The sequence below is a fragment of the Gymnoscopelus microlampas genome (assembly GCF_963454915.1).
Source record: "Gymnoscopelus microlampas genome assembly, chromosome: 8".
In the NCBI taxonomy this organism is placed as follows: Eukaryota; Metazoa; Chordata; class Actinopteri; order Myctophiformes; family Myctophidae; genus Gymnoscopelus; species Gymnoscopelus microlampas.
The window spans coordinates 17,766,427-17,789,093 of record NC_139945.1 but is presented as its reverse complement, the minus strand read 5'-3'; the positions used below and the strand labels follow the sequence as shown (position 1 = coordinate 17,789,093).

Genomic DNA, 22,667 nt, shown 5'->3' with positions numbered 1-22,667 from the left:
TTAACCAACAAAACATAATAGTTCAATATTTTTCCAAAAACCTTTTTTGGAAATAAAAAAAAATATTGCTATTAATTATGAATTCATACATTCATATTTCACGAATTCATGTATTCTGAATTAAGTACGACTAATTATCTCTAAAATACAGCAGTTGCAAATTTCTATCCGTCTGTCCGTAGGCCCACCCGTCCACCCGTCCATCGGTGGCTAATCATCAGTAGCACATTTCTTGTGCACGCCACCAGTAATCCAGGGAGGTCAGTCCCTGAACATGTTTCACATTTTGTGAATTCATAATAATCTCAGACGCACCGTCCCTCTGTATTTGGTCATGACCTGAAGTCTTCAATATGACGTCATCAACATGAGATGAATTCACAGGAAAGCCACGCCCTTATTCCACCCCCATCTTGTTTTCTCTCAGTTGAACGTATTTTGCAGTGAAACTTGGAACATACCTGCTACCTGAACATACCTGCTACCTGAACATACCTGCTACCTGAACATACCTGCTACCTGAACATATACCTCTTTTCCCTTTTTCTACTTTGTACATATATAGTTTTTTATATTTGTTGATGATATTGTATTTTGGTAATATTTTTATGATATGTTGATGAATTGAATACATAGGACCACAAGTCCCCAGGACCTTTGTTGTGTTATCCTTTTAGCCCAAATGTCTGACTGTACCTCGTGCTGTTAACATTTCTGCCTAATAAAGTATTCAATCAATTTTAGCTCTGGTGGAACACAACGCTGCCTCCAGCTCCAGGTTAAACACAGAAATCTCTTAAAGTGACTGGATTCTACAAGCAAGACGGATGAGAAAAAAAGACTCTAGTTAGCAATAAATGCTTATCCCCAGATCAAAATGTCTAGTTCCCCTCACTATTTAGCATTCAGAACAAGTTGCTATTTGATTTAAAACAAAAGTGCCCTAAAAAAAAACACCTGACACACTCCACACATTACTGCTGAGCGCACTTAAGGACACCACAGTTATTATTTCAGCCTGACAACCTTTGATTAAGATATGCAAGTACAAATTAGTTAATTACACTCTGTACACTGTAATTTGTTGAAAAGATAAAATGGGTGCTAGATTTATTCACATTGCGGTCCAATTTAATCAGATTTGATTATTGTATGCATAAATCTTTCTGCTGTCACCAAGAGTATGTTAAAAAAATTATGTTAAACTCCTAGATGCTCCCAAGATAATAAACAGGGTCAGTTTTGGCTGCAGCGCACAGTCACACTGCCCATGTGGATTAAATCAAACATTTCACGGAGCAGCAGTGTTGCCATGTCTGCTTATTATAAGCGACTGTGGGCTTGTTTTTCTGTAAAGTTGCTTGTAAATATTAGTAGTTGCGGGTTGCGTTTTTTGGGGCTTGTTTTTAATGTGTAGTTATTCGTTTTCTTCTTTTGGTGACTCACAGTGGTGAGTGGTCCTTCTGGGCTTGAGCTCAAAATGTCTGTCTCCCCGTTGCTTCATGATTCATCATGACTGCTGTAGAACCATGGAACAGGACTGATGGAGTCCTCTTTTTTTGCCCCGTGTCTTGTTTCCTTTTTAGCCCAGGGTATGTATTGCCTTTTACATAAGGCTTTAGGTAAGAGATTCACTTATAAGGCATTTATAACACTTGTTATAATTGTTTATAATTAGGCATTAGGCAACAACTTACAACAAGGTTTATTAAGTATTATAAGCGGGAATAGCACACTATAACTACCATAACTTAGTCAGTTATAAAGTACCTTTGTTATAAGTGCATAATTGTTATAACGAGTGTTATGAAGCCTTATTAGTGCATTGAAATGCATTGCAAATGCAATTATAATGCATTAGACCCAACCTTAATTATACAGTCTGACCGTCTTGTGCAACAAAAACCCTGCTTTACTTTCCATACTGTAAAGTAAACAGTTAATTAGGCTTAACCACTTCAGCCGTCCACCAGCTCAGTGGCCTTGCGGTTAGAGTGTCTGTCCTGAGATTGGGAGGTCCAAAGATGTGACAAAGATAGGGCTCGCAAGTTGCAACTCACGTTTGTGCTCCAGGTTTTATTCAAACAAAACAGCTCATGATACGACGTTTCGACCCTTTCGGTCTTTTTCAGGTCCAAAGATGTCCCAATGTCTCCCTGCTTGGCACTCAGCATTAAGGGTTTGATTGGGGGGTAAGTGCCAGTGACATACTAGCGTCATGTCCAGGGGGTGTACTTGTGTTGTACGTCAAGCTGCCTCATGCTACAGAAACAGGAGACAGGCTCCTGCCCTATGGGACTCATGGCTCGGCAAGGCTTACTTACTTCAACCGTCTAGTATTAGCGAATCAGACGCCTTTTTCCCCCCGTCTGTATCGAACCTTTTCGCCAAAAATAGCCGACCTACAAGCGCAATGCCCTGCCCCCAGAATAGGGATGATGTGTAAGTGGTTAACAATGTCGAGTACAAGCACGGTCTCCGCAGCTTCACTTGAGTGCTTTGGGGGGCTTCAGGGGGCTCCCTGATGGGACCCACTGTGGGAGGGATCATCAATCAGGAGTCCCCCGCCTCCATGTCCCATGCAGCTTGAAGGAGGCGTCAAACTGGCACAATCCTCCACCCTCAAGTCTGTCTATTTCAACCTTCAAGGCTTCTTCTGGCATCTGCCGGTTTGTTGAATTAGCCTCATTTTCACTCATTATACTAGACTTCAGGCAAGGCGGAAAAAAGACCCATTTAACACATTGATTGCCAAGATCGCATTGATGCGTTCTTTCATTTTTTGGGGGAAATTCCACAAGGGGCGCCCTAACACAGCTTTGGAATGATCGATCGTCACTCTAAGAAGTAGAATGTGGATGTGACGTCGTTCCAAAAAAACAGGAAGCCATCCGCTTCCTGTTTGGGATTTTCAGAAAAACAGCTGTAACTCAGTTTCTTTTTTTTTTTGCATTGAAAACCACTAGTTTTCAGCGGGCCAAAGCCCCAAAATGGCGGATCGCGGTTGGAATGTTGTCGTTATGGATACACAGATCCCTCCGCTAACCCTCAGGGACTATTTTGTTTGTGTTTTTTGGACACAATGTCGGTTCCACAGCGTTTCAAATATCATCGGATTGAGGTAATTATACGCTGGCAAGGGGATAGAAAACTATGTTTAATATCTTGGCAATCAATGTGTTAAGCTGTGCCATATTAATTACAGTATGATATTCTCAGAGGTAGGTAAATACAATTAGAGATAGATAGAGTGATAATTAAAATTAATAAAGTAGAAGTAGAAGGAAAGGCATGATAAAGCTCTTAAAGGCTTCTTCTGGCATCTGCCAGTTGGTTAAATTAGCTTCATTTTCACTCATTATACTAGACTTCAGGCAAGGCGGAAAAAAAGACCCATTTAAGCTGTGCCATATTAATTACAGTATGATATTCTCAGAGGTAGCAACATTAAATTAGAGATAGTTAGATTGATAATTAAAATTAAAAGTACAAGTAGAAGGAAAGGTATGATAAAGCTCTTAAGACAGGTATGGTATCTTTAGCTGTAATGGCGAATGTGCAAGAATCAGAAGGCATACATCTTTTGGCATGCGGGTTGACGGTAGCCTGGTTCCAGACAAATCTGCCATTGCAAAAAAGAATGATTTGCCCTCGGCAGATTAGGTCGGGCCCCTCTCAATAGAGATTTTATTTCTCTCCCTCCGAAGTTGTGAGGGACCAATCAGAGCCCAGTATGCAAATATGCGGCGGGTATATCACCAGCGGATTTTTTTTTATTTGCCCCTCGGAAATGCAGGTTCCACACAGAGATTCCAGACTAACATCTACGCAGTGATATTAGTCTGGCCATGCCAGGCTAGGTTGACGGTGGCTCGCCACAAGCGCAGGGTTAACGGGCGGGATGGGACGGGTGTCCCAAAACGTGACATCATGACATGCCCATTTATTAACGGCACGTTAATGACGTCCCAAAATGTGACACGTCTGTCCAAATCCAGCTGTTGCGTGTGTGTGTGAAGGCTGCGTAGCGGCTAAGTACATTATATCGTTGCTGTCGGACAGAAACCTCTTATATCCATATTCTAACAGTTTTTTTCGTAAATGAATGCCCTACTACTTGAACATACTACAGTGTCACACAAAAGCATCAAAAGTAGCAGATCTACAAGCTCGAAACGCAACGCGAAGCGACGTGTTTTGAGCTCGTAGATCAGCTACTTTTGCTACTTTTGAATTTGAATCCTGAAGTCCTTTGGACAACATTTTGAGCAGCTGTTTGGGTACAACCGACGACCTTCATTGAACCTTCCACGGTGCATTCTGAGCATAGAGGTATAAAAATAACTAGAGTGTTAACCGGAAATCCCCGCCCATTCACTTCTATGGAGTTACTTGCCCATCAGCGCTGAAATGTGTTAATTTAGATGGTTATAAATGTTAACTCCGATTTGAAAATGTTCAAAGACATACTATGGGAGTGCTATTTGGTGATTTGGTGATTGACATCACAAAAGTATAGGCAAAGATATGATGAAATGCAAAATCAGTCTAATTTTGGCGGCCATCCTGGAATAAATGGCCGCCATCTTTGATTTACGAGTTGCCCGGTTTCTTAAATCGAAGAGTGACCTCCAAAGATTACCAAATGTCACGCTTGTAACAACATTTGAACGATTCTCCCAAAATGTTGCTGTTAACCGCTGCACTATACTCTTATACCTTTTCCCCCTTCTTCCGTGTTTGAGGACGATGATGTCGCGTGCGCAGCAGTGTCACCTCCGTGCGCACGCTCGTGAGTCGAGCCCATTGGTCAAAACCGTTTGCGCTTTGTTCATGCATAGGGCCCCTGCAGCTGCACCTCCAGATTCGGCCACCAGGAGACTCGAGCTTCACTTTTCCCTCTGGGTTCTGGGGGCTTGGTTCTGAGAAGAGCCAGACCCATTATCGCTCAGGCGGATATATCGGTCATTGTTTGACTTTTTTGACCATCGGCATCGGCAATTATGCAGTCGACATCTCTTGATTTTTAAAGACCTGGTGAAATGTAAAACATCACACACATCCATTTTTGTGTATTTTTTATATCAAAAGTCCCTAAAAAGCCAATCGTAATTACTTCCTGTAAACAAAAACGTAATCTTTCAAACTGTCATCATAAGAGGACATTTTTTTAAGTTTTCAAAGATTCTCAGAAATAGAAGATCCACAAACTCACAACACGTTGCGACGCAACATGTTGAACTTGTAGATCAGCTATTTTTGAAAAAGGGGTTAAGGGTTTTAAGTTGAAAGTTCTCAAATAGAAATGTTAATTCAATGGCTCTCATAGTGAGGTCCCTCTCGGTTCCTTGAGAGGGTTCCAAATGGACCCTTACAGTTCTGTAGCTCTTGAGTTTATACCATTTGGTTTCATTTGTATACTCTCATAGCTATGCGGGTCCTTGAAGTTAAAACGTTTGAGAACCAAAGCGTTAATCAAACGTAATTACTTCAAACTGATTAAAACAAACAGACTCTTCAAAACCAAGATCGGCATCAGAACCAGAAAGAGAGCCTGGATCTGAGTGTGTCTGGCTGTCCAACTGTACTTCAGAATAAGAGCCTGGTTGTGAACGTGTCTGGCTGTCCAACTGTACTTCAGAATAAGAGCCTGGTTGTGAACGTGTCTGGCTGTCCAGCTGTACTTCAGAATAAGAGCCTGGCTGTGAACGTGTCTGGCTGTCCAGCTGTACTTCAGAATAAGAGCCTGAGTGTGACTGGCTGACCAGCTGTGCCTCGGGTCGGTCGGCCCACAGAACATGATCGGGATTATTCAGCAGCTTCTTGCAGTGGCCACAGCTCAGACACCTCAGCACGGTGAATCGAGTCTTGTTTCGGTTCTTTCTTCTCTGTCTCACTGAAGCGGTCACTCCCGGCACAAGCAGCAAGCAGCACTTCTTGCATAACGTTCTCTTCATCGAAGGGTCTTGTCTGAGCACTAGACGCTTTGCGACGGCCTTCTGTGTGAAACAGTAGAAACGAGCCAGTTCCACGTTCTCGGGGTTCTGAGATATAACACAGTGTGCAGCCTGGTAGAGATAATTCAATCTCCTGTACATGTCTTTGTCTTTGTCTTGGCCTTTCATTTTCGTTTCCGTTTTTGTGCTCTTGGCATAATGTTGTGTCCATTCGGATCCATGGGATTGTGGATCAGTCACCTATGACGTCATTCTATGATGTCGGTACTATGACGTCAGTCACCTCCATAATTTGGGCAAAGTTTTAGCCCAATCCGACCTCCAGTGACTTGCAGTATGAAGAAAAGTTTTTAAAAAGTGAAATTCAAAAAGGCATGAAAACGTAATGCGAACAAACAATATTCAGGGTGGGATTTACTTTCTTGGCCGGCAGTGTGAACAAGAGATTTGGTGCTGTCTGCTCCAGGTTCTGGGTTTTTGGGAGATTAGTCACGGACAGATACACACACACACACACACACACACACACACACACACACACACACACACACACACACACACACACACACACACACACACACACACACACACACACACACACACACACACACACACACACACTCTAGAAGAGTCTCTTCTAGACAACTCTGCCCCTTAAAGTGCCACTATATAAGTGGCACTTTAAGGGAGTACTCTCACTTGAAATGGAAGTCCATGGTGTTAGACGGCAGTCAAAAAAAACATTCTGATAATTATTATAAAGATCCTTTATTAATGCATTATTTTATTTTTCACTTCCATCACTTGGGAGTTCTGTGAAATGTCAGCCAGGTGAGAACTCGTGCCACGCAGTTCTTTTGTGAAGGTGAGATTATAACTGGCTATACTGTGCGTGTTTACAATGAGCATTACCATACATTACAATGAGAGAGAGAGAGAGAGAGAGAGAGAGAGAGAGAGAGACAGAGGTGTTTTATTAGCTATTCTGATCACAGGTGACCTTCCAGATGTCATAGCACTCAAAAGGATTAGACAGGTTGAATAGGACAACAAGGACTATGCAACACGCACGCACACGCACACACACACACACACACACACACACACACACACACACACACACACACACACACACACACACACACACACACACACACACACACACACACACACACACAGTGATGGGGGGAGAAGGAGCAGAGACAGAGAGGTCGTATGGAGTGGCTGTGGGAGCGAGGGAGGGCGTAGTAGAGTGGACTGGAGGAGACAGATGAACGAGGGATCAGGGATGGATGGAGACAGAAGGGCTGGAAGAGGAGGAATGGAGTGTGTGTGTGTGTGTGTGTGTGTGTGTGTGTGTGTGTGTGTGTGTGTGTGTGTGTGTGTGTGTGTGTGTGTGTGTGTGTGTGTGTGTGTGTGTGTGTGTGTGTGTGTGTGTGTGTGTGTGTGTGTGCGTGCGTGCGTGCGTGCGTGCGTGCGTGCGTGTGCGCGTGCGTTTTATGATGAGAAACAATTGTGGAAGGTCAAAAGATGATCTGACATTTAGCAAGCTATACATCTTACTGTTGTGAATGCACTTTTAGGAGCAATTCAGACCTGGCTTTGATCAAATGTCACTGCATGTATGCAAGCAAGTACTTCACATGAAGTAGTCTCTCGCTCTCGCTCTCTCTCTCTGTCTCTCTGTCTCTCTGACAGACACACACACACACACACACACACACACACACACACACACACACGTCACACACACACACACACACACACACACACACACACACACACACACACACACACACACACACACACACACACACACACACACACACACACACACACACACACACACACACACACACACACACCAGAGAGACTTGGTCTGGAAGGCTGATTGAGCGATCAACGTTAATTTAGTTTAATCATATCCAATCACAGGTAATAACTCACACCCAGTGCTCAGGCATGGCCACCTTCCTTCCTTCCTTCCTCCCTCTCTTCCTTCCTTCCTTCCTCCCTTCCTCCCTCCCTCCCTCCCTTCCTTCCTTCCTTCCGAGAGAGAGAGAGAGAGAGAGAGAGAGAGAGAGAGAGAGAGAGAGAGAGAGAGAGAGAGAGAGAGAGAGAGAGAGAGAGAGAGAGAGAGAGAGAGAGAATGACAGATTGACTGTAGTTTGACATCAAGCAGGCACAGCTCTCTTTTTCAGGCCAAGGACCCCTTAGCTGAGAGAGAGATGAAGCAGGGACCCCCACTACATATTGTAAAAATAAATGTGTTGCAGATTAAACGTTTTCATAGATTTCATAGATAGCTAGTTCCATAGGCTTGTTTACAAACACTATCATTGTGTAGCGTTGTGTTGGATTCATTATACTGTGTATTTTCTGACAGTTAACCACTTAAACCCTCAATACTTAGAAAACCTTTACTTGATCTGCTCTTTGTTCCCCCTACACCAAACCTCTTTGCCAAAAATAGACGATCTACAAGCTCACAACGCCGTTGTGAGCTTGTAGATTTTCAACAGCAGTGAGTAATGTTGTGTTGGTGTTGTTTCAGTGTGCTATACAGTGTGATGACTGTCTGCCAGGGCACAGTGTGGCATGTAAACGGCTTGCCAATGTGTTGTTGTGTGTGGAAGCTAACGTCCTCCATTTTAATGTTGATTTTAAAAGCGTAGCATGCTGGTAGCTGAAAGTAAGTCACACAGTATGTGTGTTTTTGTGAAGTCCACACGCACGATCTTGAGTGTGCGGGGGTGGCACCGTGGCCCGCTGTTAGTACGTACGCTACGTCGCTGGTAACTCAACTTTATTAAAGTAATTCAACTTTATTAAAGTGCCAAATCACAACGAGTTGTCTCAAGACACTTTACATAATAAAGCAGAGACCCGACATTGTCCCAGCCTGAGCAACAGTGGCAATGAAACCCCCCCCCCCTTAACCCATTCAACCATTGTTTCATACTTTGGCTATTCAAAAATAGCAGATCTACAAGCTCTTAGCACGGCATCGTGATCATTTTTGCAAATTTGAATATATATATATTTTTCTAAGCATTTTTTCTTTTTTAAACTTATGTTGCCATAATATCAGTGGTTCTCAGACTTTTTCATGTCCAGGACCCCACAAAATGAAATGTATTTCACCCCCCCCCCCCAAATATTTTGTTCCAGGGACCCCCAGAAGCAAAGATATATTCAAATATTTGCTCACATTTTCACGAAATGTCTTCTTCAAAAATAGCCAAATAAATCTAAAACGACACAGATGCATTCCCAGCCTTAATGGATTAATCAAGAGTACGGATGATTTTTAAGCAAAGCATGCAATGATTAGATGTTTTTTTCTTCTTCATTTTGGAGATTCTGTCAAGTGTTGGAGGAGCATAGATACAGCGTGTATGTGTTTTCATCTCCTATAGAGCATTGGTTCTCAAAGTGGGGTCCGGGGACCCCCCAGGGGTCCTTGGGGGGTACCAGGGGGTCCACAGCAAAATATGTTAATATAGCGTCACAATAGTTTTAACCACTTTAGCCACATTTTATACTTTGGCTATTCAAAAATAGCAGCTATACAAGCTCATAGCGTGGCACCGAGTGCTATGAGCTTGTAGATATGCTATTTTTGAAAAATTCCTGGCTCAAAATATTTTTGAGATGGTGGTCCGCAGCCAAATACATGTCATTTTGGGGGTCCTTGACCATGAATTAGTTTGAGAACCACCAATCTGGAAACCCATCGTCAAATAAAAAGGAAAAACAGCGCTCCCTCTGCTGTTTTTAACTTATTCATTTGACTCTGGGCGGAGCTGTACGGAGGACCCGTGCTCAGGGAAACCAGGGTTTTGGTCTGCGTTCAGTCTTTCACTTCCGGTGGTGCGACTATGTTTTCATTCCCACTAACAATATTTCTCCACGGAACACTAACACCACTGAACATGGATCGTTTTGGTTATAAGCCCACTTGTTTCTCTGATGAAAGAGCAAGTTAAAATGTTACTGTAACTAATGTAACTTTCCGTGTTTTTTTCGGCTCCGAGGACGCTATTGTTAGATGAGTTTCGGTTTGTTTCCAGTGGGGAACGAGCCGCACACACGTAAATCCCGCCCACTACATTTGATTGGGTAAAGCGCGGCCTGCTTCCTGATCTGATGGCACGCCCACTTGTAGCCAATGTGCATGGGTTCTTAACGCTGCTACCGACAGATTCAAGCCGCTCTGAATCTGTTCTTGAGAGATTAGAGAACCACTGCTATAGTGTGGACGGCTCAGTGGAATTATTATGCACTGAGTGTACATTTTGCAGACCGTCATACATGATAAGATCTGTCATGCAGTCACTTGTCATCAGACACAGCTGGCTGAGGCGGCGCCCTGCACCCTTCAATGCCTCACTGCTTACTTTTCAGCTCGGTAAACCTTATTGCAGTGGTTCTCAAAAGGTTGGGTCCAGGGGGGGGTTCCTTCCATTCCGACATCTCGCCACTCCGACTAGTGGCTTCCGCGTGCGGTTAGGGTTAGGGTTAGGGTTAGGGTTAGGTATAGGGTTCGTAACGTTAACGTCGGAAAGGCGACATGTCGGAAAGGCGACATGTCGGAAAGGCGAGATGCACCCGGGTCCAGGCGGGGGACCCCCAGGGGTCCTTGAGGGGTTTCCCCAGCAAAATGGGTTAATTTAGCGTCAAAATCAGTTTGACCCGTTAAAGCAGATCTACAAGCTAGTAGCGCAGCACCGAGTGCCGTGCTACGAGCTTGTAGATCTGCTATTTTTGAAAAATCGTGAAAATGTGTGCAAATATTTGAATATATATTGTTTAAAGCGAACATTTTTAACTCTGTTCTTTGCTTCTGGGGGTCCCTGGAACAAAACATTTTGAGATGGGGGTCAGCGGCCAAATACATATAATTTAGGGGGTCCTTGACACGAAAACGTTTGAGCACCACTGATACAGAAACATAGTTTTTTTCAGAATACTGTTGGGATTTAGAAAACATTTGTAGAATCGGCTTCAGGTCTTGATGGGATAAACAATTGAACCTTATGTACTGTACTGTACATTCAAATATTTGAAAACATAGCAGAGCTACAAGCTCACAACAGCGATGTAATGTTTTTTGAAACATTTTAGCGACACAAATCTTGTATGGGCGTCCCTGGCACAAAATGGTCCTTGCCATGAAACAATTTGAGAGCCACTATCTTATGCTGCGTTCACACTGGCAGATACAAAAAGACATAAAGATACACAGCATATTTGTAACTTTGTATCTGAAGTTGAAACCAGCTCAACGTTTTGCAGCTTTAGCTGCTTTTGTAGCAGCTGCAAACAAACGTCATATGTATCTTTGTATCCTCATGTCCCTGGCTTACATTGAAAACCAATGGAAGCCTGTATCTTTGTAGCTGCCAGTGTGAACGCCGCATTATTGGCATGACTAATCTGCCTGTTTTCACACATAATCAAACAGAGGCTAGTCCTCCTCCCCTGCACGATAAAATAAATCCCAAACCTTGTTGTGCTTAAGTGATTACTCTCTCTCTCTCCCTCTCTCCCTCCCTCCCTCTCTCTCTCTCTCTCTCTCTCTCTCTCTCTCTCTCTCTCTCTCTCTCTCTCTCTCTCTCTCTCTCTCTCTCTCTCTCTCTCTCTCTCTCTCTCTCTCTCTCTCTCTCTTCTCTGTCTGTGTATTATATGAGCATGTGTCAATGAAGGACATGAACTTGAGGCGATGTTTGTTGGCAGGTTTGTTAAATGTTTTACAAGCAGAACAGGTTTTTTTTTTAAAAAGGAAAGACGTCTCTAAGCTTTGCTGAAGGGATTCATCAGCCTCTGAGGTCTTCGGAGAGAATAACAGGAATGCACACGCAATTAAGATGGAAGCCCTGGTGTCTGTATTCCGGGCCCGAACATTTGGTCGAACATAGGCGATCTACATTTACAGTACAAAGTGTCGCAAATGCGACATGCTGTGAGCTTGTTGAACAGCTGGCTATTTGGTGTGGAGGGAATGAATCGTCTCTGTCGGTTGGAAACCTCACAATGTTCTCACAATGTCCTCACATTGCCACTTATATCCTCATCATAAGTAGCAAAAGTAGCAGATTGACGAGCTCAAACCGAGGTGCTGCGTTTCAAGCTTGCCGATCCGCTACTTTTGATGCTTTTGTCTGACGCTGTAGTGTGATGAAGTAGGGTATTAATCTAAAAAAAAACACAAAAAGTTAGGAGATGGGATGCTTCTGCCCGACAGCGACAAAATATAGAAGTAAATGGTTTAAATTAACTTGGACAGTAGACTTCTTCTCATATTGGCCTCTTGCCAGCAGGGTACAAAGTCCTTCAGTTGTCTGGAAGAAAGTCATTAGGCCGTGCCTTGTATTCCGTGCAGCCCGCGTTGCTGTTGAACGCGTGTGCCTTGTGCATGCAGACGCTAAATTGTGGTCTAATCAGAACCACACCGCGGTGTCCGCTGTCCGCAGACCCTGGAGGCTACATGGACATGCAAAGCATAATCAGGCCCTTATTTTAGATCTCTCCAACTTGACTCCAGTTCTGAGGAAGCCAAATACACATTCTGCACACGTGTCTTAAAACTGAAAGGCTGTCTGTTTTGGTTCAATTCTACTGGGGTTCTGATTCTTGATGTGGAAAGCGACTTGCGTCAAACTTTTGAGGAGAAAAATAACTTGAATGTAAAACAGACTAACGACAGGACTGCATCTGATTAGGCTAATCATGTTTTCAAACAGCTGGCCCTATAAATTAACTTGACAGAACCACCGCAGCCCATGAATCCAGATGGGAAAATTGCTGCTTTAGCCCGTCTTCAATGAAAATGCTACTGAGCAATGAGCATGTGAAGTATATTCTGAGCAATGGTATACTGTAGCTAGATAGATAGATTTCTTTATTTCTGTGTCATGCACCAAAGGTGCATGACACAACATATAGATCATTGCATCATTGCATAGGTGTACAATATAAAACAAAATAAAAACTCTGTTTTTTAAACTCCACTTCAAACTTTCTGTCTTTTTTCCCAAGCCTTACATACGAAATCTGGCAAAAAGAAAATACCTTTCCTATAACACAATTCAAGTCTTTCATAATCATCTAACCAAAAAAGTTTACACAAATAAATTACATTTTACAAAATAATAAATGTCTTAGTTCGTCATATAATGGGCAGTAAAACAAAAACATTACCTCATATTGTATACATTTGAAAACTTGAAAGCAGTGGTACGGTACATTTTGCATAATGAATACTTTCTACTTTTGGTACTTTAAGTACATTTTGATACCAATGCTTTTGTACTTTTACTCAAGCAAATGTTTAAAAAATCCGGACTTTTACTTGTAACAAAGTATTTCTACATTGCAGTATTAATACTTTTTCCTAAGTAAAACGTGAGTACTTTTTCCACCACTGGACCCTAGTGATCCCGATGTGTCACGGTGAGGTATGTTCGCTAAGCGTTCTGAACAATGATGACCTCACAGACACCAACTGAAAGTTGGTTCACTCGAGGCATCTGGTTCTTGAACATTTAAATTACTTCAGGCACAGGCTGTCACAGAGGGTGCCTTTGTCAAGCAGATAATTTCCTGAAATTTGGAGTGTTCAAATTAAAATAATTCCCATACTTTTTCCAATTCAAGACAAAAGAGGAATTATTTAGTGTCTCATTTGGTGCCTCTCTACGTCGTCCTCCATCGGCGTCTCCACTCATTCCAATTCTCCATGCCAACTCGTTTGTGCTTATAAGTTAATATTTAAAGTTAAATATTCTATTTAGTTAATATTCTAACTTTTTGTGTTTTGAGCATACTTGATCATACAGCAGGGGTGATGCAACTTTGATGATGGAGAGGGCCACTATATTTCCACTCTCACTCCAGAGGGCCACATTGCATATACTGTCAGAGGGCAGACAGACTCTCGTATCTTAACTTTTTTTTCGTAAATTAATGCCATACTTCGCCATTCTATGTCACACAAAAGTAGCAAAAATAGCCGTTCTACAAGCTCAAAACGTGTCGCACCGCGACGCTGAGCTTGTACTGTAGATCGGCTATTTTTGCTATTTTTAAATTGGAATCCTGAAAAGTAACATTTTTATTTAATTTCAAACGCATTTAGTTATACTTATGATAACTTTATGAACTTAAATACAAATACATTGTACATAAAAAAAGACTAGAATTGTAATACTAGTCATTAAGCTACTAATATAGATTGAAGTAATTAAAGCGGGTCAGTATTCCGATATCAACCTGCGGGCCGCATTAAGTGAAGGTGGGGGCCGCATGTGGCCCCCGGGCCGCCAGTTGCCCATGTATGTACCACAGCATCACCCAGAATCCTCAAAAGTAGCAGATCCGCAAGCTCGAAACGTGGCTCGAATCGGGGCGTTTTGAACTTGTAGATCTGTTACCTTTGCTACTTTGGAATTTTAATCCTGAAAAGTAACAGTTTCGGACAAATGAGGTTTTCACCTGACAGAGACGATATACTAGACTCAAGTACTGGTGTTGAGTACTTTGTCCGACCCCTAGACAACACCTACGCATCTGTGTCAGCACCGTGGAAAACTGTTGACTGATGATTGCGCTGCTTTTTTATTTACTCTACCCAGGATGCTTTGCTGCGGCTGGCGGCGGTTGTCGATGTCCGTTCCCTCCGAGATGCCCTCCGAGACAGCATACAGGAGCTGCTACCCAGCACGGTACGCGTGCGCGCACACACACACACACACACACACACACACACACACACACACACACACACACACACACACACACACACACAGACACAGACACACACACACACGCAGAGAGCAGTTAAACTCATCTGAACTCGTTACCCTGAAAATGCAGATTTCAGTGTAATCAGAAGCAGAATCTTAATGCCATGTCTCAAAGGGATGAGACTCAATTATCTGTCTGTGTAATTATATCCAGTTCATTTGTGTGTGTGTGTGTGTGTGTGTGTGTGTGTGTGTGTGTGTGTGTGTGTGTGTGTGTGTGTGTGTGTGTGTGTGTGTGTGTGTGTGTGCGTGTACGTGTACGTGTGTGTGCGTGCGTGCGTGCGTTTCACAGGAGTGCACGTGTGTGTACACTCTGGAGGAAGGGTCAAGGCTGTCGTGTGATGACCCACCGCACGAACTGCCGCCGGAAGGCAAGATCAGGTACAGTGTGTGTGTTTGTGTGAGAGAGAGAGAGAGAGAGAGAGAGAGTCCTCTTGTCACTGCTTTGCATTCCGAATGTTAAATGGCAGACATTGTGATTAAAACTTTGATGTCAATTTCCATACTCCCGCACACGCGCACACACACACACACACACACACACACACACACACACACACACACACACACACACACACACACACACACACACACACACACACACACACACACACACACACACACACACACAGCTCTGCTTTATTCATCAAGGTTCGGGTCGAACAGGGACCTTCATCAGGAACCATGATTAATACAGCAGAGCAAAGCGGGAGTATGCAGCTTTTATCTAATGGGATTTGCTCCCAGCACCGCAAACATTTTTTGAGAGCGTGCGTGTTGTTCTTGGAGATTCAGCAATAGAGCTCTTGTCCACTGAACTATTCCACCTCGCCTCGCCTGCACACAGGGACAAAACTACCGCCTTAGTACATTGTAGATTATGCTGATGTACTCAGTATTAAAACCACTGGCTCCGGACCGCCGGCCTAGCGGTCCAGGCACCTAGGCTCCGTTGTAGCTTGACAGCGTGTCGCGGGTCCGAGTCCCGATCCCGACGGGCTTTGCTGCGTGTCACTCCCCATCGCTCTCTTTCCTCCTGTCTACACTAGAATTATTTATCATTAAAGGCATAAAAATCTATAATCTATAAAATAATAATAAAAATGACTGGCTCTTCTTCGCTCTTATTTTTCTCTCTGTCTCTTTCTTTTTACTATATTGTCCGAAGGAAGCCAAACAAAAATGAGTTACTCTTATGTACCTGTGCACAACAATAAACAACAATAATGTACAACGTTGAATGTTGAACCTGGAACCTTGAATCCTGGCCTCGTTGACTTCAAGGCAGCGCTGGTCTGAACAAATCAATTTAATCTCTAGAACACAGACGTTACATACACTAAGGGCCCTATCTTGCGCCCAAGTCTCGCTCCCTACTATTTGGGGATTGCGCAAGCATTGCGCAAGGGACGTTCCCGTGGCCATGTTGCTATCCTGCGCCACCAGCCCTTATCCCTAAAACACCCGCGCTACCCCTTACATTATGCATAGGTGTGGTTTGGGCATTACATTAATAAAACCAATCAGCGTGCCAGGTGCCATTACCTTTAACCCATTAACACATTGATTGCCAAGATCGCATTGATGCGTTCTTTCAAATCCATCACTTGATGGCCAAGATCGCATTGATGCGTTCTCTCCAAAAAAACATATCTTTTTTTAAATTCCACAAGGGGCACCCTAACACAGCTTTGGAATGATCGATCGTCACTCAGAGTAGTATGTGGATGTGAAGTCATCGCAAAAAACGTCACATCCATTCTTCCCAACAATGGGATTTTCAGAAAAACAGCTGTAACTCAGTTTCTTTTTTTTTCCATTGAAAACCACCCGTTTTCAACGGGCCGTAGCCCCAAAATGGCGGATCGCGGTTGGAAGGTTGTCGTTCCTATGGATACACAGATACCTCCGCCAACCCACAGGGACTATTTTTTTTGTTTTTTTGGGACACAAATGTTGCTTCCACGGCGTTTCAAATATCATCGGATTGAGGTAATTACGCTGGCAAGGGGATAGAAAACTATGTTTAATATCTTGGCAATAAATGTATTAAGACCTGAGGCCGATTCTGCAAATGTCTTCTAACAGTTTTCTGAAAAACGTATGTTTCTGTCAGTGGTTCTCAAACCTCTTCATGTCAAGGACCCCCAAAATTATTTGTATTTTGCCGCGGACCCCCATCTCAAAATATGTTGTTCCATGGACCCCCAGAAGCAAAGATTTGAGTTAAAAATGTTCGCTTTAAAATATATTATTTTCAAAGATTTGCCAAAAAAAAACACGATTTTTTAAAAATAGTAAATCTACAAGCTTGTATATCTGCTATATTTGAAAGTACTAAAATGACAGATGCTTTCCCGGTGTTAATGGGTTAAGAGCCGGCAAGAAGACACTGCTGTAAGCTTGTATTTTATTTCATAGGTTTAATGACGGAATAATGTCTTTAAAATGCCACTTAAATTGTGACCTCCTATCATCATGCCACCTATCATTTCCATCGCAGGTGCGCTCTTGTAAACAACCAAACGGATTTGGCATAGCGGGCATAGCTGCCTTGTGTTGTGCGTAATTAGCGGATAGTGCATACTGTAGCACCAAGGCATAGTGTGGGCAGTGTGGCCAGACTCTGTGACAGAAACAAGCAACCGGGTCTAGGAAAACAAGCCCAAAAGAAGCGACTTATGGGCCACATGAGCACTTTAAACATACATCAGCTATTTGAAAATAGCAGATCTACAAGCTCACAACGCGTCGCATCGCGACGCGTTGTGAGCTTGTAGATCTGCCATTTTCAAATAAAATCTTGGGGGGGGGATTACAATAAGCAGACCTGGCAACACTGAGTGTGGGGCGCACAATAAGGCCCTGAGAGAGTTTAGATGAGGAGAAAAGAAACCCACGCGTTTATCTCTTTCATCGTCAATGAAAGTTTGACGAGCCAGAGTCCGACTTGAGTCTGATCTATAAATCAAACACATTGGCTCGAGTCCAACCCCCTAATCAACAAACCCCCCCCCCCCCCCCCCCCCCCCCCCCCCCGGCAGCTTGCTATAGACCTCTACCGCCGCTGTTGAAGGACGCAAATGTCCTCGTTGAAGGACGCATACAGACCTTCCTCTCTCTCTGACCCTTCCTGGTCCATCTCATCATTTACTTATTTTTTACATCCCCTGAGTTTAAACGAACCCTATGTGGATTGGGCTGTCAGATGCCTCCACCTAACTCTCTCACTGCCCCGCCTCCTCGTCTCACCCTCCAATGACCTTCTGACGCACAGCGGGTTTGTCTCTCTCTCTCTCTCTCTCTTTCTTTAATCTCTCACCTATACCCCTTGTTTCTCCCTCGGGGGGGCTGAAGACAATCTTTTTATCTTTCCACCCATCTCAAATCTTCACCTCCGCCTGTACTGAGACATTAAAGGTGGGTTGGGGATTGTATAGTTGCTGAAATGACTCTTTATATCTAGTTTATCTCTCTGTTTCCACCCCTCTCTCTCTCTCTCCCTCCCTCCCTCCCTCCCTCTCTCTCTCTCTCTCTCTCTCTCTCTCTCTCTCTCTCTCTCTCTCTCTCTCTCTCTCTCTCTCTCTCTCTCTCTCTCTCTCTCTCTCTCTGTCTCTCTCTCTCTCTCTCCCCCCCTGCGTTGGGAGTCAGGGAGTGGAGGTGATGCTGGGGGCTCTGTCTTGATACTCAGTGATCCTCTCTTCTCTAAGTGCTCGGTGACGGTCTTCAGCCCCTTGGTGCTGCTCACTGCAAACCACCCCAAAACCAACACTGCATTATTGATCAAACCGTCCATGTCGCACAAGAGCTCGCATTCGCACATACATACATAGGCTACAGTACACACACGCACACACACAGACACACACACACGCACGCACGCACGCACGCACGCACGCACGCACGCACGCGTGCGTGCAACTGCACTCACGTAAACACCCATGTGGATGCACAGATGTAAGCCTGCAGGCACACGGAGGAAAATAAAAAACAAGTGCACGCACAGTCGCACACACACTCACACACATGTCATTGCACAGTGCACATAAGCGGGTTGTGTGGACATGTACACACAGTTATCATAGTGCTGGAGGCCAGAGGCAGTAGGGATATTAAAAGAGCTACTGGGCACTTTGTACTCTGTCCAATTCACCTGCTTATATAAGCCTGTTATCAGGAACTAGGTGGAAGCACACACACACACACACACACACACACACACACACACACACACACACACACACACACACACACACACACACACACACACACACACACACAGCATGCACCCACACATTCCCACACCGAGAGCCATGACTAGAGGCAGCAATCCAGCTGGTATAGCTTATCATAAGGACCTTGATGCACCCACACACACACACACACACACACACACACACACACAACACACACACACCCACACACACACACACACACACACACACACACACACACACACGCACACGCACACGCGCGCGCGCACACGCACACGCCGGGACAACAACATGCACTTAGCAGAGGTCATTCCATTACACGCTGACAGAACTCGGAAAAGCTTTCGCACCTGTGAGGTCAATTCCCAGTGGGATGGATTGATTCGCAGTGAGAAGTGTCCATTTTGTTCAGCGAGCAACATCCTTAGATGGATTAACTGCCACCTTATTGCAGTGTTAGCAGCCGGGCGGAGGGGGGGGGGGTATTTTTTGAGATACAGTATCAGTGTGAGTGAAGGGCTTTCGCTCACTGCGGGGGCGCCTAGCGTTTTTTGCAACCTATGTGGCTTAAGTTTTTGGAGCTGAGCCCTGCAAACCCCCCTCCCCAATGCTGAAAAATAAAAAGCCAAACAAAAAAACAAGACTGGGTCCAGTAACGTGTAGCTTCACTTGGATCGCAGACTTCATGTGCCAGTCTATGATGCCATTCACGTCATTATAGTTACTTACTTACTTACTTCTGCCTTATAGACAGCAGTATTTCTCAGACTATTTAATTTCAAGTTTCAAGACCCCCCTCAGTTTGGTATGCATCTAGGCCACAGACCCCCGTAACACTGAGAGTGAACAAATGGATTTGATTGAATTGATTGAATATTTTATTAGGCAAAAATGTAAAACAACACATTTACATTTAAAATACTTTGTCTAACAGGTCCGTTCATAAAAGTCCTTGCGGACTTGTTTCCAATGAGGGCCTTGGTATTCAATTCATAGACATATATAGTGGCACCACAGTTCGAATATCATTACACAAAGAAAATAAAAATAAAACAGCAAAAAATATATATATATATACATATATATATATGGAAGAAAAAGGGGGGAAAGATATGTACAAGAACAGGGGGGGGGGGGTCGGCTGTCTAACGGGAAAATGGTACTACCTCCTCTTTTGGCCTCCTGAAAGGTGATTTTTTTAAGGCTCTTTTAAATGAGCCCAGCGAACTGCATTTTTTGAGGGATGGGGTTAGACCATTCCAATCCTGGGTGGCAGTGCTGTAGAAGGAGAATTTGCCCATGTTTGTTTTATGGGTGGGTGGTACCAAATTATTGTTAACGCTCCCTCTGGTATTGTGACTGTGGGTGTCACTAACCTTTTGGAGGTATTTACTCAGATATGCGGGAATAGGAGGCCTATCAGGCAAATTTTCATTTACAATGTTGAAGGCCAGTCCCATTTGTAGTTGTTTAACCCTGTCTTCCACCCTGAGCCAGCCTAGGCTGGCAAAATGGGTGGGAGAAAGGTGGGTCATGGGCCCCAATCCGAGGAGTAGCCGAATCAGTTTAGTCTTCAGTGACACTGAGGTGTTGGAGTACCAGGAGGTGCTAGCTAGCATAGTCAAAATGTGGTTGAATCAGGGCCCCTGAGAGGGTCCTGAGGGCCTGAGGGTTGACAAAAGAGGAAACTCTGCCCATAAATGTGGTTCTCTGGTTTACTATTTTGACCACCTTTGTCCCCATGCTTTCACCTGACAGGTATTTGTCGAGAATACAACCCAAATAGGTAATCTCTTCTTTGCTAGAGATAATTGTGTCATCGACTTTGACCTTGAAATCATTTACCTCCATCTGTCTGAGGGAATGTTTGGTCCCAAAGAGAATGGATTCAGTTTTCCCAAGGTGTAGTGACAGTTTGTTATCGGTAAGCCAAGTACGGATTTTTGAGAGTTCCGAGCTGAGCGCCTCCTCAACTTGCAACTTGTCCAATGGAACCAAATGGACCCGTAAGGGTCCATTTGGTTCCATTTGTACACTCTCAGTGTTCTAGACCCCAAATGGACCTAGGGTCAAACTATCAATAATTAGCTGTAGACCCCCCTGGAACCCCCTATACATCCACATGTACAGACAGACAGACAGACACTGTTCTATATACCATAATAATCTGGACACTAAAGGTTGGTACATACACACTGGGAGTGTTTATTTAGTGCAATGAATTCATATTAATTTAAACTGCTGTTTGTGTCTTGATTACATCCACACACTATATTATGTGAACGAGACGATAAAGCAACATATTATTTTACTTTTCAGTCGGTCGGGTTTTTCACCGCGAATCAAAGCATCATCAACCTGTATGAATGAATGTATTTGGCCGCGGACCCCCATCTGAAAATATTTTGTGCCAAGGACCCCCAGAAGAGAAGATTTGTGTAAAAAAAAAGAAAAAAAAATATTCAAGATGTTAGATATTCGTAAAAAATCCCCCAAAATAGCAGATGTACAAGACGCACTGTGAGCTTGTACATCTGCTATTTGTGAACAGCCAACATATAAATGGATAAAGTGGTTAAAATCATTGTGATGCTATATTGGCTACTTTCGCTGGGGACCCACTGGTACCACCCCCCACCCCCCTGGGACCCCTGGGGCTCCCAGGGGGGTGGGGGTGGAACCACAGTGAGAACCACTGGTTTAATGGACATGTGTTTGTACACAGAGCACGAGCGCTGCATGCACACAAAGCATGCACAGAGCACAATGTAAGCACGAAGACAATCTCCTCAAACCAGTTTATTTGTATTTTTGAGGTGATATCTGCTAGCTTCAACACGTTGCTAGCACCACATGGAGAGATAGTGCTGCAGGCTCATTGTATTACTGTAGCACGCTGCTTTAGTCCTGTGCACGAGTGAGTGTGTGTGTGTGTGTATGCGTGCGTGCGTGCGTGCGTGCGTGCGTGCGTGCGTGCGTGCGTGCGTGCGCGCGCGCGTGTGTGTGTGTGTGTGGGGGCGTGTGTGTGGCTGTGGCCGCGGGGGGGGGGTTTCACTTGATTATTCGGTGTACTGAGTTCTGACTTTATTGCCCTCAGTACTTCACAGGAAGGAAGATATCGTTGTTGTTGGGCAGAAACCTCTTATCTCCATATTCTAACCTTTTGTGTTTTTTTTTTCCCGTAAGTTAACACCCTACTTGATCATACTACAGCGTCACACAAAAGCATCAAAAGTAGCAGATCTACAGCTTGTAGATCTGCAGCTTTTGCTATTTTTGAATTGAAAAGTAACAGTTTTGTTTTTTGGACATTATGAGGTTTCCACTCGACAGAGATGAAATTGCATCTACCGTGCGAGTGCGTGTGCGCATCGTTCTGCTTGAAAATGTGTAAATGTGAAGAGTTGAGGTGCTTGTGCTTGCAGACGTGCGTCTGCATCTACGCTGCAATTACGCATGCTTTTGTTGTCTCCGCCAGGCCGAAAGACATGGCGAGAGAGTATGTTTATCCCCTGTCCGTCCGTCCGTGTGTCCGTCCGTCCGTCCTGTCCGTGTGTTACCAGCTAATCTTCGACACCGTTGGCCCGGTCGCTGCGAAACAGTGCACACACACTCCCTGGATGCCAATTCAGAACCTCTGCCCCAATTGGGCCTGTTATAACGCCACCAGGAGGCCGATTTGTGCAAAA

At 44.1% G+C, this 22,667-nt stretch overlaps 1 protein-coding gene across 2 annotated transcripts in view; it reads left to right on the top strand.

Moving 5' to 3' along the window:
• The window catches only part of pde2a (phosphodiesterase 2A), a 340,034-nt gene that overhangs the window by 238,018 nt on the left and 79,349 nt on the right, over window positions 1–22,667 (top strand). For both annotated transcript variants that reach the window (XM_084065531.1, XM_084065532.1), the window contains exons 3-4: window positions 14,594–14,683; window positions 15,057–15,145. In XM_084065531.1, the coding sequence (XP_083921657.1) occupies window positions 14,594–14,683; window positions 15,057–15,145 (179 nt within the window). The remainder of the gene's footprint in view (window positions 1–14,593; window positions 14,684–15,056; window positions 15,146–22,667) is intronic.